Genomic DNA, 19,836 nt, shown 5'->3' with positions numbered 1-19,836 from the left:
CACTGGTCTCCGTATGCACTGCGTGGTTTCTGGGCCCGGATCGCCCTCGGGGACTCTTGTGTACGGTCCAGACCACATCTCTGCACTGCAGGATCGGCCAGACAGCTCTCTGGCCAAGGCCGTGTTCTCACCGGAGGACTGGGGGATTTGGGCTCCTGAGTTTAATAATAAAACTGCTATTTCACAATATTTAGATGTACTTGCTTAGGACTTTTACTTCCCACTTCCCCTTCCGGGTGTGTGTTCTTGATGAGAAGTCCTGGCATCTGTCCTAGGTGTACGTGCACCGACGGACCCCAAGGCCTTAGTAAGACAATGCCTCTGCAGCTCAGGTACCCATTGAGAGCGCCCTGTCACCACTGCTGAGGCTGTTGCAGATAAATGCCAAATGACATGTGAGACGTTTTGAGGTTTTGTTAAAGGGTTCTTCATGTTTGGGCCTGGTTTTAGGTTTCTGCATCCCTTTTGTGGCCTGTCTACTGTCACACACACCTTGATGAGCTACCTGGCCCTTACACCACCCTGTGTGCCTCTGTAAGTGACTTTCTGAGGGAGGGAGGTTAGGTTGGCTGCCCAGGGAGCCTCTGCCAAGTCTGACCTAATCCAGCTAGACTTTGGGTAACATTATTGATACCTCCCATTTTGACTTAGGTTTTCTTATATGTAATCTCTATTATTACTCTTTTGTGCTATTCTCATTTCATGCAACCTTCTACACAATTAGAATCCATCTTTCTATAAAATTTTTAAGTTTGATAAATGGATATTTTAGAATATTTCCCCTCCCCCCCCATTTGAGATTAAATAAGTTTTAGTAAAAATCTTGTTGTAGCTAATCTAAGGAGGAGGAAATACAGGTCACCGATTTGATAAAGAACTTGCCATGTGCCAGGTTCCGTGCCGGTTTTAGGAAATTGATAAAACAAAAACAGAATAAGACAGTCTCCAAACTGCTTCTATTCCATCTGCCCTACTGGAGGGAGAGAATGACCATTGTATTGTGGGTGTTAGCAACAGAGGCGCGTTTACATTTTTCTTGTCTTTTGAGCGCTAGTCTAGCAAAAAAACACCTAATGTTTTAGCCTGTGTTCTCTGTCTTTTTCTTATACCTTTTTTCAGCTTGCATAGCTTAAAAGTGTTGTATGTCCATTTCCCTGCAGCAGGCCTTCCCTGGGAGTGAGGGAGCGCCCTTGTACCCGTCCCCCACCACCTGCACTCACTAACGTAGTGATTCCTTGCTTTCTCCCCGGCCTTTTGCCAAGCCTTGTTTGAGAAGGACGTCCCCAAAATATATCTCGGGAAATTCACTTTATAGGATGTGTTTACGCTTAGATCCTCTGTCCTAGGGTGCTTTTTAGTGACAAATTCGAAGAGTGTACACTTGAAACATTAACCATTAGGTGTTTAGTTTCTTGTTATTTGAGAATGTTCAGTGAGCGCTTATGGAGCTTTATTCATTCTTAGCTTAATGTTTACATTTCTGAAAAGGCCAGCTAGTAGAGTTTTTATGGGAAATGGGAAGTTTTTAAAGTTCATCTTCATATTTCACAGTGACTCAACCGATAGCCTTTTTAGATAAGTAATTGAAATGCGCTCTGCGGTTGCTAGTTGCTAAAATTGTACCCTGCTTCCGCCAGCCTCCCGTCAGGTGAGGGAGGCGGACAACACCCACTGACAAAATGCAAACCACAAGCTGTTCTTTACCGTTCTTGGTGGGACGCTCTCTCCTCACCCTTTAAACTGCTCAGTCACGTCCTCTTTGCATTTTAATTGGATGTAAGTTTAGATGCAGTAAAGTAGATACTTGAATGAAACAGATCTCTCTTCCTAGGCAATAATTCCAGACTCTCCCAGCACGGATGTGGGGGTGGAGATGGGGCTGTGGATTCCCACCCTTTCTTTTCCCTGAAGACGGACCATGGCTCTTCAGACGCCTCACCACTAAGCACCCATCCAGAGGAGTGTACTTGGCCTACTCACAGCCCGGGCCTTGGCAGTGGTTGCCTGAGAAGTGAAATTTGGCAGAGTTCAAAGGTCAAGGTGACTCTTTCACAGGGTCAGGTGCTTCTGATTTCTCAGCTTCAGGATTCTTGTGACTCTCGTTTTTACTGCCCACGTGCTCTTTCTTTTCCTTCTTCACACGTCACATGCCACCTCGTCCCATACTCACTGTCAGAACCTCAGCCTTAAAAAAAACACAGACACGGAAAAACGTTGTGGGTATCCAAAGACCACTGTGGAATCTGTTGTCATAGTCATGGCGGCCCCCTCGTCTCATAATTTGGGGTTCCCATCAGTGTGTCTCCCCCCCCCCCCCCCGTATCTTTATCAAACAGCAACAGCCAGCACCGTTATTAATACACGAATAGCATCTTTCACCTGGGCAGTTGCTAACCGCTTGCATTGCCTCTCACTTCCGGCACCGTCAGTCATGCCCCGTAAGGAAGCTCGCTTCTGAAGAGCCTGCCCATTGTGGGACACGATCCGTGATGCACACAGGTTTTGGGGGCTCTCTGTGCACGCAACATGGGAATCGAGCTCTATGGCTGCAGATTCTTTAATTTTATTTTCTGTGAGAGTTTCTTCCCTCTCATTGTCTTGGTTTTAATTTACAACTTTAGCATATTTTTTTGTGTGTGTGTTTTGTTTTTTAAGAACTAAGTGTTAGTGAAAGGCAGAGATTGGAATATTTAATAATTAACCAAGAGTTTGATACAGTATCCAGCTGGTTCCTGGACAATTATATAACACCCTTGTTTTAAAATATACTATGTGAACACTAAGAACTGAATGGGTTAGATAGAAATTGTTTGTTATGGTTAATATGCTTGGGGAAGTTGTAGAATTTATTTGAAACTAGTTTGTCCAATCAAAGCCTGGCCTTCTGAAGCCCAATCCAAACACGCTAATCACCCTTATCTCGGGGCTGGGGATGAAGGCAGTGGTTCACCCCCAAAACGCTGCAGGGGTGGCAGGTGCAGCCCGGTTGCCTCTAAGGGTGTCCCTGTCCCGGTCCTGGTCGACTCCCTTCCCCACCGCAGACTTGCTGTCCGGAGGCTGGTGCTGTCCATGGAAAGGAACGGGGCGCGGCTGCCTCTTCAAACTAGGGAGATGGCGCTCTCTCCGAGTTTGTTTTTCCTCCTTTTTTCCTTTTTTACAGCTAAGTATCATTCCATTATATAAACGTACAGCTTGCTTTCTTCTTTTTAAAAATATTTTTATATGTTTTTATTGATTTCAGAGAGAGGAAAAGAGAGATGAGACATCAGTGATGAGAGAGGATCGTTGATGGGCTGCCTCCTGCACGTCCCACTTTGGGGATCGAGCCCGCAACTCTGGGCCTGTGCCCTGACCAGGAATTGAACTGTGGCCTCCTGGTTCATAGGTCGATGCTCACCCTCTGAGCCGCGCCGGCTGAGCTGTCTCCGAGTCCTTCTGGTCCAGCTCCTCGGGTCTCTTAGGTCCCAGAGTGGGTGCAGAGCTGCCGTCGCCGGCCTGGCTGTAAGGATGCTGGTGCCCGGCGCCGGCGTTACAGGCCTGGAGCTAACCGGACTCCTCTCTCACTGCTGCGTGACCCGGCAACGTACCCCACTTTTCAGAGACTCCGTGTTTTAGCTTTTTCCTCTCTAAAAGAGAGATAATGCTCTCATGCTAGAATGTCGATTAAGTGAGACAATGGGTGTGGAAAACCATCAAGTGATCATTGTTTTAATTACTAACATACTAAGAAGTGATATGGGAAAATCCTGCTTTCTCCCTTGGTTTCTGTCACACTGTGTAATAGGTTTTTTAAGATGACATCCCCACAAACCTGTGGTGGAAATTATTTCCCATCCCACTTGCACCCCCTAAAGAAGATTTTATAAAATTGTAATAAAATACACACGACATAAAATTCACATTCAGACGATTTTTAAGTATTATAATTCAGTGACATTTACTACATTCACAATGTTGTGCAACTGTCACCGTCTCCTGGTTCCAGAGCATCTTATCATCACCCTGAGAGAAAAGCCAGAGGATGACAGTCACATCCGTTCCCCACGCCCCCAGCCCTGGCGACCACGGATGGCCCTGTCCCTAGGGATTTGGCCACTCTGGAGAGTACGAACAGATGCTTACAGCACATGGTCTTTTGTTTCCAGCTGCTTTCACTTAGTGTAACATTTTCAAGGTACATCCATGGTACAGCATGATTCAGGACTTCATGCCTTTTAATTCCTGCATAACATCCCGTTGTATGGATCTACTGTCTTTGACTCTGCGGGCTGCTGCCACAAAATACTGCAGGCTGGGTAGCTTGTAAGCAACAGAAATCTACACCTCACCGTTCTGGAGGCTGGAAGTTCAAGATGAGGGTGCCAGCAGGGGCCGAGTGCTGCAGATTACCGCTGTGTCCTCACACGGGGGAGGGGCTAGGGAGCTTGTGTGGTCTCTCTTAGAAGGACATTAATTCCACTCATGAGTGTACTGCCCTCCGGACCCGAGCAACTCACCAAGGCCCGCCTCACCTCCTAAGAGCATCACCATGGGCTTTAGGATTTCAATGTATGAATTTTTAGGGGGGACACAGACTTTCAGACCATAGCATATACCCGTGGTTGGCAAATTGTGGCTCGTGAGCCACATGCAGCTCTTTGGCCACTTGAGTTTTTAGCAAAGGCTAACTTAGGAGTACCCTAATTAAGTTAATAACAATGTACTTACCTATATAGTTTAAGTTTAAAATATTTGGCTCTCAAAAGAAATTTCAATCGTACTGTTGATATTTGGCTCTGTTGACTAATGAGTTTGCCGACCACTGGCATATACCATATGAAGTTTATCCATTCACCAGTTGATGTTCATCTGGTTTGTTTCTACCTTTGGCTGTTGGGAGTAGCATTGCTATGAACATTCTTGTACAAGTTTTTGTTTGAATACCTGTTTTAAATTCTTTTGGGTATATACTTAGGAGTGAAATTGTTGGATCATATGATAATAATTCTATATTTAGCTTTTAAAAAAACCTGCCAAACTGTTTTAAGCTCTGGCTGCCCATTTAACACCCCTCACCTGAGGTTCCACTTTCTTTTATAACTTGTCATTTTCTGCCCTGGCCGGTTTTGCTCAGTGGGTAGAGCAGACTAAAGATCCCAGGTTTGATTCCTGTCAAGGGCATGTACCTCTGGGGTGTGTGCGTGAAACACCCATCAGTTAGTGCAACGTGTTTGTAAGAGGTGTCTCTCTCACATTGATGTTTCTCTCTTTCTGTGTCTCCCCATCCCTTCCACTCTGTAAAATTCAATGGAAAAATATCCTTGGGTGAGGATTAACAAAAAAGTAAACTTGTTATTTTCTACCATAGTGGGTATGAAGTACTGTCTCCTGGTGGTTTGGGCTGGTTTTATAGGACTGGTTTTGTGTGTTTCTGGACACAGATGTTTATACTCTGCCGTGTTCCTAAGCCTGTCATATTGCAAAGCTACAAAACCACCTACACGTAATTCCCAGGAAGAGGACGTTGTAAAGCACCTTTTCCTCACGGCCCTTGTGCAGCTGAGCCTCGTGGCTCTGTACTCTGCCCTGCAGATAAACCACTCGCAGACAAGTGGCTAATTATAGACAATGCCTGATGCCTCTGACTGCTCTCTGATTCTTTTTTTCCTTTTGATTTTAGGGATTTCTTCTGGGTCATCCAAAATGCTTTTGAAGCATACTGGATAAGAGCTGAGCCACCTGCCTGTTTGAGACTTCCATACTCTCTGTTCTACTGTCTTCCGATGGCATTTTGACTGCATTGAGGCCACGTGACTTGCTGCTAATGATGAGTGATGAGAAGAACCTTGGGCTGTCCCCAAAATTGGTCTCCCCTTCCAGGAGCCCGAGCACCTGCTCCTCCAAGCAGGGAAGTCGGCAGGTAAAGTTTTAACTAATACAACTTTGTGTGTGTGTGTGTGTGTGTGTGTGTGTGTGTGTGTGTGTCCTATAAGGCCCAGTGGCTCAGCCTCCCCAGTCACCTGAGGTGGATGCTCTTGGTGCACCCCTTTGTGGGCTGTGTGCACAGGCTTCTTGTAGTTAAGCATTGATTGCTGTTGGTGTCACTGGGTGGAATTGACCGCCAGACCAATTGGCTGTGAGGACCAGCTGTGTCTACAATGGGAGAACTGCTGTGTTGGAAATACCCTTATGGGGCAGGATTTGCTTCAGTGGGGCTTTGTCTCTTACTGAGTCTGCCCCCTGAGTGTGTCTCTTATGGATGTGAAGAGTTGAAATCTGGATGGTCTCACTATGACCTCTGGGTGAACTGGCTCTTGGATCTCCAAGGAGGTGCAAAGTCAACCCCTGCCTGTGGCCACCCAGCAGGAGCTACAGAGAGATCTGCAGATTCCTCCTCTTAGTTTGGGGTTTGGAGGTGCCCTGATGAGGCACACAACTAATGCAACTTTTAAGATGCAAATTTAAATCAGGCAGCTTGTAGATTAAAGCGTGTGTATTTACTTGGGAAAGCCTCCTTCTCAGTTTAAGAGCACTTGCTTTTATCCCTGTCTTAATTATATGAGAAGAATCCATTTTTAGGTGATTTAATAATGCAGCTTGAGTGCCTACCAGGTGGGAAGAGCTGTATTTGGCTCTTTGGATTATTTTACTCAGTCCTTGTAACTGTCCTCCAACACAGATATTAATATCCCCGTGTTCTCCGCGAGGAAGCTGAGTCAGACCAGCTGAGTTATTAAAGACACACAACTAGTACTAGTAAGTGGCAGAGCCAGAAACCAAAGCCCAGTCTGTCTGACTCCGGAGCCCACCCTTCCGTTTATACCCTACTAACCAACACAAAAAAATCAATCCCTTTCCCAGTGATTATAATGTCCTCCCATCCGCCTCTTCCTTCCCTTTACTGAACCTTTTATGACACCTCCCAACCACTGATGGATGAGGAAATCTAATCAACAGAGTGGTAAAAGGGAATTAAGTCGGAAGAAGTGAAAGAAAGGACTGAATAATTAACTCCTAAGTAACTGTCAGCTAATTACATGTTGCCTTTTTGGTTTCCTTTCTCATAAATCCTGATTGGCAGGCTTTGCTGGTTTTAGATCAGTACAATAAATGCACATGAATCGTTGTAATTCTCCCATTTTCGGGTCGAGAGAGGGAGGGCTGTCCGAACGCTCTGGGTTTCCAGCAAAGTGATCTCTGAGCCTTTTCAGCGTTGGCTGCCTCTGTTGGCTTTGTCGATCCCCTGTGAGAAGTGACGGCCTGAGAACTGGTCCAGGGGTCTTGGTTCTAGATTTGGAAGCAACAATCCAGCAGCCTCCCACTCCAGGCACATCCACGCCTTTATGACACATCACACATTTATGACACATTCACACGTTTGTGACTCATCATCACCGGCCTCTCCATTCGAATGTTGCCTGGGACAGGGAGCTTACTACCTCACGATACTGCCTCCTTTCTTTAGCATCTGTGATTCTAGACCAGCCGATGGGCTGCAAGAATTTTTGTACCTGAATATTTAGTCTGGGGCCCTGGCCTTTCCCCCCTTAGATTGTCAAATAAGAAAATGGCACAATAGTAGTGCTCCAGTGTCAATGCCCTGTCTTGAGCCATTAATATACACTGAGTGGCCAGATTATTATGATCTCTGAACGCATAATAATCTGGCCACTCAGTGTATATCCTATATAATAAAAGGCTAATATGCAAATTGTCTCCTCGACCAGGAGTTCGGCCAGCAAGCAGGCTGGCCATGTCGCATTCCCCTGGCCAGGCTGGCTGGACCCTACCCTTGCATGAATTAATGTACCAGGCCTCTAATACACACACAAATACACACACACACACATACACACACATACACACTGAGTGGCCAGATTATTATGTGTTCAGAGGTCATAATAATCTGGCCACTCAGTGTATAGGTCGTATAAGAGAATTGCATCTTATTGGTCACATTGCATAATAAGTTTGCATCTGATTGGTTAATTCTGAGTACCAGAAATCCTTATATACAAGTATGGGCACCAGATTTTTTTAAAAGTCACTTTGGACCAAAAAGGATAGGTTGTTGTTGCTGTTGTTGTTATAATTATTTTGTAAATCAATCAAAACTGTATCTTTTTTTGTCAGATCTGGAAAAATTATTTTTTGGTAATTAATTTATGCTTACCATAAGTGAGAGTTTTAAAATCACTCTCCTAGACGATTAGATTTTGCCACAGTCCTGACATTGGGAGCCCTCCAAGATCTTTCCTGAGGGTTAGGGAGAAGAATTTTTTTCAGCACAGTCATCACTTTCAGCTGGGGTTTAAAAATGACTAAAAGTTGTCCTTGACTGATGCCCAATGGCTCCTGGGAATTCCATTTTTGAGAGGGTAGCTGCGTCCAACCCTTTAGCAGCTTTCCGGGTGGGTGTTTCTCTCCCTTCGCCAAATTTGGTTGGGCTTAGAACCAAACGCAGATTTCCCCTGGATAAAGGGCAAGAACATGATTCATTTAAGCCAGAGCTTATAACACTTTAGGGATTGAAATTCTGGGCTTGAATACACAGAAATTATTTGTTTGGTAGCTATTTGACATAGATTGATTTGGTTTTCATTGAGCTTTTTCTGAGATTACATTCTAAAAAAAAAAAAGAGAGAGAGAGAGAGAAATGTGTTTTATGCCTCCAAGTTTTCTGACTTGGAATGGTTGGTCTTCCTTCTATTCATCAATTGCCCATCTTTTATATTTAGTATCTACTACTTCAATGCGCAGGTGATTTTGCTTTATAAACATAAAGACTTGTTTTTCCTCTGTGGCATGGGAATGCATTGTCTTTCACCTCTTTCTTCCTCTCTGCACCCAGGCCAGCACCTACCCGTGGGCAGTAGCTGCTAAGGGCACTGTGTTGAGAAGGGTTCTGTGGTTGAGCCTGGGGCACTGGAAAAGAGTGCCATGGTTTTAGCTCTGACTCATGGGCACAGGCAGGCTGAGTGGGAGCACAGGTGCCACATGTGTCACCCCGCAGTGATATTAGAGGGTTGGTATTAAGAAATCTCGGGAAAAAAGAAAAAGAAAAATATTTGCCATAGTCTCTATATTTTGCTGGTGGTGGGAAGTCCGGCAAGTGAAGTTTGCCTCAGTTCTCTATCCATAAGTCGGCCTTGTTTCAAGACCCCTGACACCCCGAAAAAGAAATGGAGCTCTTTGAAGTGCTTTACTGGATAGGAATCCGTGCTTCTTGCAGGAAATCCCCAACGAGAGGAAGCCAGCTTCCACACAGAATAGGCTGCTGGTCCCTTCTGACCGTCCTCATCGTTCCCTATTATCTGTAGTCCTCGAGGTTGATGTTTGCTTGAGTGTTTTTCCTCCTCCAGGCTTTGACTCAGCTATCTTGTTAAGTTAGACTGATTCATATATGAGGAATTTTCTTTCCTCTTGAATTTGGTGATTTTCCTTGAGAAGAGTCTGCACTTATCGCTTTAACACTTTAAAAAAGTATCTTTTATAAAAATAATAGGTGCTCACTGTTAGTCATTTCCAAGGTACAGGCAATCCATGTGACTTGCAAGACTTTAATTAATTTACTTTTAAATGGCTGCCGACAGGTCAAATAAAAGGAAGCCTGTGAATGACTGTTGGTTGCGGAGGTCATCCGTGACATTGTCGAGTGGTGGGCAGGAAAGGCTGGTTAGAGTCTATTCAGGACAGAATAGGAACAGAGGAAGAGGGGACCCCAGTTCTTCCAGGCTCCCAGACAGGATCTGAGACGCCTTCACAAATGTTCTGTTTGGAACCTTAAGCATGTCTAATGCCACGCTTACCCCTGCCCTCTTCTCTTCCCACGTGGATAATTCTCTGATTCATTATTGGTTGAAAGAGTAGATAGAGCTTGAGTCCTGGGTTCTAGTTACACATCTTTTTAGCTCATGGCAGATGCAAATTAGTGGACTGAATGCCAGCAGCAAGTATCCCTCCATTAGGGGAGGTGAGAATGGATGGCCAGGTCTACATGTGGAATGTGAACAAGAAACTCACAGCTTCCTCAGCTTCCTCACTCCAGTGACATATTGTGAGGATCTTAAAAAATGAACTGAGGCCTCTCCATGGATTTTCTTCTGACAAATGACGATGTAATCCCTAAATGCTTTTTATCCTGGGATCTGGGAATGAGCTACTCTACTGGAAACTATGAAACAGGTCTGACCATCTTCATCATTCCCTATTATCTATAGTGTTCGAGGTTGATCTTTGCTAGCTGGGTGACCTTGCCATCTATCTATAATAATAAAAGTGTAATATGCTAATTAGACCGGACGTCCTTCCGGACTAAGCTGGGGCTGCAGTCATGGGATTGAGGCAACTGCAGTGGCTGAGGGGGAGGGATCCAGGCAGCTGCCTGCAGTTGCAAAGACCCAGTCTTGCATGAATTTCTTGTGTCGGGCCTCTAGTGTTATATGAAACCTCTGAATCTCAGTTTTTCAGCTGTGAAATTTAAAAAATTGTGCTTCCTTTTGAGAACTAAATGAACTAATAAATATGAAGTACCTAGGCTAGCAGATGGTAGGCATTTGGTAAGTTGGGATTAAATTAATGAATGAACAAGCATGAAATTGCTAGATAGAAAATTACTATTCACAAAGCTCTGTAGACATATGAAGTAAGTTAAGGGGTATCTAAGTGGGAGAGGCAGTTACTATTTCAAAACTTGTACATACAAGCAATTGCAGTTTCCTGTTGTGTTTTCCCACTGCACCCTTCCATTTCTTTCCTAGAACTTTGAAACTAGCATGTTTCAGAAGCCAGATTGAGCTAAAGATGCATGACTAGGCTGTATCTTTAATGAAAGAGTTCTGTGTGCCCTAAACTTTACTTCTTCAATCAATGTCTATTCAGAACCTATTATTAAAAGATGGGGCCGAAACTGGTTTGGCTCAGTGGATAGAGGTCTGTGGAGTGAGGGGTCCCAGGTTCGATTCCGGTCAAGGGCATATGCATTGGTTGCGGGCACATCCCCAGTAGGGGGCGTGCAGGAGGCAACTGGTCGATGTTTCTCTCTCATTGATGTTTCTAGCTCTCTATCCTTCTCCCTTCCTCTCTGAAAAAAAATCAATAAAATATATATTTAAAAAATAATAATAAAAGCCTGGGCAGGGAGATCTGAGCTACAAAGGACAGGACAGTGGAGCAGACCCCTACCAACAAGTGGTCAATGCCTGGGGTGGCTGTGGATTGTGAAGGGGGCATGGTCTCCATTCTTTTTTTCCTTTCTATGTTGCTAGCATTTTCTACATAAGTCAGAAAACAGAAGGTGGGTCCTGCTAAAATAATGGACAAGTACTTAGTTCATGGTTACAAGGGATTTGAGATGAAAGGTCTGTTGCCAGGTTACAGATATGCAATTTGTTCTCGTCACCCCTGTGTCCCTGCACTGATCTCAGGTGGCCTTTGACCCCCCGGGGTCACCCACGGATGTTTGCTGTTAGATGACGCAGCGTTCCAGGGAGCCCCGCTGCTGGGCTCGGTGCCGGATCCCACAAGACTCAGGTGTTGTTTGCGAGAGAATTTGCCAAAAAGAGAAAAGTGAATTAAAGCTATAATGCTCAGGTGTTTATAATTTCAGCATCTGGGTATTGCAAATACTTAGTCCTGTTTATTTCTTTTAATTCATCACATCTTCAGAGACACCAGATTTACCAGCTGCCTTTTGTAAGCAGGGGCTAAACACGCTTGAGAAAGACCAATCAAGGAGGAGGATCTTGGGAACGTCATAATTCATCATAATTGTTCTTTGATAGTCACAGAAGAGGAAAAGCAATCAGTATGAACTTGCTCAGGGGCCAGACGGCTTGAGTTTAGATCTTAGGTTGTTCATAAGTTGTCTGACCTTCAGCCATTACTTGGTTTCTTATAAGGTTTTGCAAATTGCTTAGCTGGAAGAGAGCCTGCCCGTGGAGAGTGCTATCTAAGTGATGGATAAACCAGCCTCACCTTCCCCAAGAGGAGTCCCAGGAGCCCTCAGGCTGTACTCGCGGGGACTGTTCCTTTCAGCGGGAGGGGACGTGACAGGGCACAGCCAGACATCTTGGCTTCTGTCCCAGTTGCTCAGAGAGGAGTCGGCACAGGACACCAGACGTTAGCAGCCTTACAGCTCATTATAGTCTTCCATACTGTTACGGGGAAAGCTTCTTGTCCCCACCTGCTGTTCGTGGGAGTGGGCTTTTTGCGATATTGTGAGAAAAGGAATTTTCTGAGATTCTCATGGGAGGAGGGTGAAATCGTTTTATTTCTGTGGAATTACACCCCTGAGTTTTCCCGCTCCTACTTCCCTCTGTCCCACCAAGGAAGAAGTGCAGCTGTGGCGTCTTCGAAATAAAAGCCAGTGTCCGAGTTTCCATTCCATGTTAGGGCATGGTCCAGTTTAGCATCAGGCTGGCTTAGTTTGTGTTTCCTGCCGTAGCCCGTTAGTCCATTGCATGTCGCGTTGGCATGGCCACATGGCATGGAGGAAACACGGGGTGAATGCAAGGATGCAAGAGAGTCAAGAGTACCAGCTCCTTTGTTTAGGGGATTATGTATTCCCAGATTTTCATTGGCTCCACCTCTTCTAGCCAATGATTTCTGTTCCTAGGTTTGATTGATAGGTTATCTCCTAGGTCCCCCAACTTCACTGCACATGCATCCAGCCTCCTCTCTGTCCTCTCCCCCAGTGATCTGCAGGAGATGGGTGGGGACTCGCTGGTGACTGTGATCACAGCCTACTGGTGAAGCTGTCCAGATGGCCATGTCCTGATGGCTGGCCTCCCTCTTGCTCCTTTCCTGCTATTAATAACCAGCTAATCACCGTGGTATCGATGCTGTCCTGTGGAGTCTCAGAACAATCCAGGGAGGGCTGTACTGTTTTCTATGCTTTAGAAAGAGAGTATGATCCAGAGATTCTAACTGCCTTGTTTAGAAGTACACAGCTGATAAAGTGGTAGGGGACCAGGCAGCCTTCTATTTGGAGAACACTTGTTTTTTTTAGATGCTAGAAAGCTTCCGTAGAAGTTAATTCAAGTCCCATGTGCCTTAAGTGCAAATGTTTGTTGTTGAAACAAACCTCCAGAAGCCAATGCCTCTGAGGATGCAGGGACAAGAATAACATTGATGAGTAAAGCAGCCTTACGGATCCCTGACTCTGATTGTCTGCAGCTGGTTTTTTTTCTGGTGGGAACTAAAGGAAAAAATTAGCTATATATTTCTGTCTTAGTTTTCCAGATTCCACCTTTCTGGACATTTTACTGCCTACCTTTTGGTTACACTAATGGTTATGACATTACTAGAGGCCTGTGCACAAATTCGTGCACTGGTGGGGTCTGGAAGACCTGCCCCAAAGGGGGCCGGTCAGGACCAAGCTGGTGGGGGGGAAGGAGCCAAGAGTGGTTGGCTGGCCAGCCCTGCCCCTGATTTGGGTGTGGGGCCTGATTGAGGGCGGGACTGGCCAGGGGGAGGGGCCACAGGACAAACATTTGATATGGGAAGAGATTAAAACTTCAGCTAAAATGACATATTTGAGCCAAGACCGGTTTGGCTCAATGGATAGAGCATCGGCTTGGGGACTGAAGGGTCCCAGGTTCGATTCCGGTCAAGGGCATGTACCTTGGTTGCGGGCATATCTCCAGTAGGGGGTGTGCGAGAGGCAGCTGATCGATGACTCTCTCTCATCGATGTTTCTAACTCTCTATCTCTCTCCCTTCCTCTCTGTACAAATTCAATAAAAATATATTTAAAAAAATAAATAAAATAAAATGACATATTTGAGTTGTCAGGTGTCTTTGTTACTTTGTCCACAAATGATAGGCTGTCAGCTACATTCCACACCAAAGACCAGGAAGAAACTGAACTTTTATATTTTTATTGATCTCAGAGAGGAAGGGAGAGAGAGAGAGAGAGAGAGAGAGAGAAATATCAGTGATGAAAGAGAATCATTGATCAGCTGCCTTCTGCACTGCCCAACGGGGGATCAAGCCCACAACCCAGGCATGTGCCCTTGACAAAATTGAACCTGGGACCCTTCAGTTCACAGTCCGGTGCTCTATCTACTGAGCCAAGCCATCTAGGGCAAAAAATTGAACTTTTAAAACACTTCTGGGAGTTGTGGGCTGCTGATACTGCTCTGCAATTCCAGAATAACAAGCACAGTAAATATTGTTGGATGGGTCTTAGAGACACTGTCTTGATAGAAACTATATGGGATGCTTTAAGAAAATAAATTTATTTATTCATAGTTGGCATTGGACATAGTGCAGGGTACAGGAAGGCAGAACCCTGACCACGTGCTTTTATTGGAGAGCACAGCTTACTAGCTGTGCAGTTACTGGAATTTTCTCTAGAAGCCGTAATGCAGATGTGAACTGAACTGAACCAATAGTTTTTTCCCAGGGAGGGGAAAATCTAAGTCAGTGGTCAGCAAATTGCGGCCCCTTGAGTTTTTAGCAAAGGCCAGCTTAGGAGTACCCTAATTAAGTTAATAACAATGTACCTACCTAAATAGTTAAAATTTAAAAAATTTGGCTCTCAAAAAAAAAATGCCAGTCATTGTACTGTTGATATTTGGCTCTGTTGACTAAATGAGTTTGCCAACCACTGGTCTAAGTCTACTTCAGTGATATGGTGATATTAAAATATTAAAGGCCAAGACGTGACAGTGTAAGAAGGACAGGCAAAACAAGACTTTCCTAGACTAATCTGACATCTCTAAGGTCCTCTATACCCTGGCCCCTAGCTATGTCTCCCTCTGCACCTATGAGCAAACCACATCAACTGAAACCACCTCCTCTGGCCCCACTCACATTCCTGGCATTCACCGGCTGGATGGTGCCTCCCTCCCACCCCAAAGATATTCCACATCCTAATCCTTGGAACCTGTGAGTGTTACCTCATTGGGTAAAAAGGGCCTTTGCAGATACAATTTAAGGATCTTTAGATGAGGAGATCATCTTAGATTATCCAGGTCAGCCTTAAATTCAACAGCCAGTGTACTTGTAAGAACACACGGAGGAGACCGTAGACATGGAGAAGGTAAGAAGATGGAGGCAGAGATTAGAGTGATGTGGCTACAGGCCAAGGAATTACAACAGCCACTAGAAACCAGAAGAGACAAGAAATGCTATTATGAATTGAATGCTTATGTCTCCACTGGATTCATTCTTTGAAGCGTTAACTCTCTGTGTGATGGTATTTAGAGGCAGGGCTTTCCGGCCTGGTCAGTGTGGCCCAGTGATAGAGCATCGACCTATGAACCAGGAGGTCATGGTTCGTTTCCCCATCAGGACACATGCCTGCTTGATCCCAGTGAAGGGCATGCAGGAGGCAGCCAATCAGTGATTCTCTCCCATCATTGATGTTTCTGTCTCTCCCTTCCTCTGAAATCAATAAAAACATATTTGAGAGAGAAAAAGAGAGAGAGAGAGAGAGAGAGAGAGAGAGAGAGAGAGAGAGAGAGAGAGAGAGGGTCTAAGGGTCTTCTGGAGGTTCATTTTTAGATGAGGTCATGAAGATGGTCTCCCAGATGGGCGTAGTGCCCTCATGAGAGGAAAGACACTGGGGCTCGTTCTCTCTCACGCTTGGAGGAGAGGCCCCGTGAACACCCAGAGGAAAAGCAGCTACAGGCCACTACAATTACACGCTCTCAGAAGTGGCTTCTCACCAGGAACCGAATCTACCAACACCTTGATCTTGGGCTTCCCGCCTCGGTGTTTTGTTACAGCGGCCCGTTCTCCCCTGCCTCGGGCCAGCGTGGCCTCCAGAGCCAGGGGTTACATTTCTGTGGTGTTAAGCCGCCAGTCTGCGGTACTTGTTCGGGGCAGCCTTGGACACCCTGCTGCCTGCTGGGTGCCAGCCCCAGTTCTGCCCCTGAGGGGGATCTGCCTGCGGCCATTGTGCCTACCTGACAGCTGCAGGAGGTGGAGTGACTCTCCCACTCTGTGTTTACAAGTTTCCATCCTCGGGCTCTCTCTGTTTTCAACGGATGCTAACTTCCTGGTGGCCAGCATCGGGTTTTACATCTCTGTGCCTGCCTGGTGCTAAGCCTTAGACCTTGGAGTAGACATTACCTATTAAATAGAAGCTCAGTTATGGACTAGAACATAACCCACTTAACACGAAAGTCAACTCTTCTTCTTTATTTCTTTATTTCTTTATTATTTTTTGTGAATCCTCACCCAAGGATACTTTTTTCCATTGATTTTTTTTTTTTTTTTAAGAGAGAGTGGAAGGGAAGGAGAGTGGGAAACATCGATGTGAGAGAGACACATCAATTGGTTGCCTCCCACACATGCCTCAACTAGGGCAGGGGATCAAACCTATAACCCAGGTACGTGTCCTTGAGCAGGAATTGAACCGGGGACCCTTCGTTGCACGAGCCGACACTCTCACCACGGAGAAAGAGTAGCTAGGGCAAGCCATTCCTTCTTGATCCAAAGGCACTCAGGATCCGAACCTTCTGCTAGGTCCTCATGGGAACCAGTGTTTCTCATAGAGCGCTGTGGAAAAGGTCACCGATGATTGGGATCGAGGATAAGGACCTTTATTATGCTGAACCTCTGCCTCCTGCTGCTATTGCTTTGAAATCATGCTTGCTTTAATTATTCGGAATGTGTCTCTACTCAGATTGCAAATTTCAATTAGTTTTGAAAAGTAGCTTGAGCACGCTCTGAGAGAGAACACTGCTATCAGCCAGTGCCATCCAGCAGCGGAGAGGTCTCCGAGGAGGCGGAGGCCTGTAATTGGAGTGCAGGCGTGTTCTGTCTGAGTGTGGCGTGGGCATCACTGAGCACGGTGCTTCTCTCCGGTGCTCAGACACCGAAGGGCAGAGCTCTCTGGAATGCCAAGGAAATACGATTTTAAAAAATAATAATAAAAGGTTATAAAGAGAAAATATGGGAACAGCGCTGGGAGTATAAAACGAAGAGCAAAAGTCTCCCCATTCCCACTCTGGCCCAGGCACATACACACAGGAGTCTGTCCCGGAGACTTCCTTTGTGGTCACTCGGTCCATGTCATCTCAGCACGCGGTGAGATAACCCAGCCTCCCCTCCACAGCCTGTCAGACGCTGGAAGGAAGGCAGTTCTTAAGAAAGGGGTAGTGGTCATTTTTCATCATACTAATTACTAGAGAATCAGACAATCCATCCTTTTTTTTAACTATGTTTTTATTGATTTTAGAGGAGAAGAGAGAATGAAACATGGGTGAGAGAAACATTGATCGGCTGCCTCCTGCACACCTCCCACTGGGGACTCAGCCTGCAGGCCCGGCATGTGCCCTGACTGGCACCTCTAGGTGCATGGTATGGCGCTCAGCCGACTGAGCCGCACCAGGCAGGGCGGACAATCCATCGTTCATGAAGTCCTGAAATGTGGGGCCTCCTAACTCTCGCCTGTTAGGCCTGGTTTTGCCCTCAGAGCCTAATGAGTCAAATCCTAATTGCTGAAGTAGCCCGTCTCCTCACGGCGGCTGCTCCAGGCGGCCCACAGCTGCGGCCTCAGCTGTGCAGACAGAGAAGCCGGGGCCTCGCCCAGACCCACCGGGCGGGAATCTGCATTTTGTGAGATCTTCCGTGATCGGTGTGCACAGAAGCATTGTTTGATTGCGTGTGCTACCACCCCTCCCCCAACAAACTTGCTCCCTTATTTGTGCTCTGCCAGCCCCACTGGTCCTCACCAGACCTTAGTTGAGGAAGAAACGATTGATAGGAAGGAACAATTGCAAATCTCAGAATTGAAATATAAGCACAGAGTTGATCTGACATGTTACAGTTACTTTGACAAGTATTCCCATGTGTCCACAGTACAATTATAAAAGATAAGATCACAAATGCCTTTGATCTCTAAAGACACGTTAAATGATGATACCCTCCATGTGATTTAACACTGAGTCTCTCTCTGTGATGTTTAAAACTCTGAAAAACCAACTAAATAAGTGATCCGAACAACCCATTCCCCGCGTCATGGCCGATAGAGGCAGCCATCAAGCTTCCCTCCATCGCTCTCTCCAGCTGCAGAAGAGGGGAAGGAAAGCCCTTTTCTATTTCTGCCATCGCCCTTTTCTATTTCTGAGAGGCGCGCAGGTGGTGAGCCTGGAAGCAGCTGGGCTGGAGGGGGATGCCCTGGATCGGTGCCCTCAGCAGTACGGGAAGTGAGCCAGCCCGTGGGCATGAGCCAGTGCCTAGCTGCCTTCCCAACCACAGAGAAGCTTTCTGCATTGGCACCTTGGAGACGTTCAGGGAAACAGACTGAATTTAGTGCCAGGTGACAGTGCCAGACTGGCTTCAGTTCACTCCGCAGAAGCCTTAGAAGCCACTTCCCCCACACCCGCAGACATAGCTCTCTCTCCACCTGCTGTGCGGGGTGAGCTGTAAGCCCGAGGCCCCAGCCCAGCACATGGGGCTACGTCAGCCGCCCTTCTCTCCCCGGGGCCAAGTCCACCCTCTGCTGTGCATCTCAGCTCAAGGTGCGTGCCCTGCACCCGGCCACTGGGTACGTGAGGAGCAGGTGGAGCCACTCCCTGCCACCCAGGCCTTTCAGCCAAGAGCAACTGGCATCTCTGCCTTGTCTGTCCCGAGGACCAATCCATCCCCCTGTCCCCACGCATCCTGGATTCTAGGTGGGGAGAAGGACAATGCAGTGAGGGTTGTGTAGGCGCCAATGAGGGAGGGAATTCTGTCTGAGGAAGAAGTTTGGGGCTGAATGAGAATTCCCCGCTGAGCAGTGGATGGAGCAGACATTCAGACTTACAAAAGGCCAGGAGCAAAGACTTGGCAGCATTAAAAGGCACGGCTGGCTGACTTCCGTGCCTCCTCTCCCCTCACCCTCTATCTCCTCTCCCCTCACCCCGCACCCCTCTCCGTGGGACTACCTTGCAGGAAACGTAGGTCTCAGCAGGGTCTCAGACCTTGCTTGTCTTTGTCCATAGGGGGGTGTTTCTTTCTTTCTTTTTTTTTTTTTTTTAAAGCTGGTTTATTTTTTATTTTTTTATTTTAAAATATATTTTATTGATTTTCCACAGAGAGGAAGAGAGAGGGATAGAGAGCCAGAAACGTCGATGAGAGAGAAACATCAACCAGCCGCCTCCTGCACACCCCCCACTGGGGATGTGCCCGCAACCAAGGCACATGCCCTCGACCAGAATCGAACCTGGGACCGTCCAGTCCGCAGACCGATGCTCTATCCACTGAGCCAAACCGGTCTCAGCAGGGGGCTGTTTCTTAACCGTTGCTTCAGGATCTTGGCCACCTCCTTGATTTGCCCACCTGTTTCCCCACCCCATGCATTTATTTCCGGTCATCATCAGACCTCACTCGTGTAGAGTGCGGTAGAACACAGGTGTGCATACGGAGCAGAACGACTAAAAATGTAGACTTTCCAGTTGGGTGGCTTTCCCCCTGGGCAGCTTTGTAGCACTGGGGAAGTTTTCTAATCCTCCCTTCCTCAGGTTCCACGTTCAAAAATAAAGGTACTAGTAAACCCAATATCACAGGATGTGCAAGGATCAAGAGCGATACTGTAAGTGTGGTGATTCGCACACTGCCTGGTGCTTAATAAATCTCAGCTGCTGTGATTGCCTCATTAATCCCTTCAGCATGTTGATGCCTACTCTGTGCTGTTGGGTAAGACCGGGGAGGTTCCAGCCTGCCGGGAGCCGGAATGCATGCTCCAGTCCTTTTATACCGTCACTGTTTACGTTTGTATTTATGCACCGTTTTAGTCAGACCCCACAGCGTGGCGTTTCCTGAGGCTCTGTTCTCTGTGTTTGTTAAATGGCAGGCGTTGTGGGGTATCTGACGCCTCTGGCTCCCGCCTCAGAGGGAGCAGCACGCCCCCCACTGAGAACAC

General features: G+C 46.5%; 1 protein-coding gene across 3 annotated transcripts in view; it reads left to right on the top strand.

The window, feature by feature from the left end:
- OSBPL3 (oxysterol binding protein like 3) overlaps nt 1-19,836 on the top strand; it is a 131,655-nt gene that overhangs the window by 49,356 nt on the left and 62,463 nt on the right. For all 3 annotated transcript variants that reach the window (XM_084896331.1, XM_084896330.1, XM_084896332.1), the window contains one exon: nt 5,660-5,899. In XM_084896331.1, coding sequence (XP_084752457.1) covers nt 5,804-5,899 — 96 coding nt within the window. In that variant the 5' untranslated portion in view covers nt 5,660-5,803. The remainder of the gene's footprint in view (nt 1-5,659; nt 5,900-19,836) is intronic.

The sequence above is a fragment of the Pipistrellus hanaki genome, assembly GCF_964339955.1.
Source record: "Pipistrellus hanaki genome assembly, chromosome: 10".
In the NCBI taxonomy this organism is placed as follows: Eukaryota; Metazoa; Chordata; class Mammalia; order Chiroptera; family Vespertilionidae; genus Pipistrellus; species Pipistrellus hanaki.
This window is presented reverse-complemented; position numbering and strand designations above follow the sequence as displayed.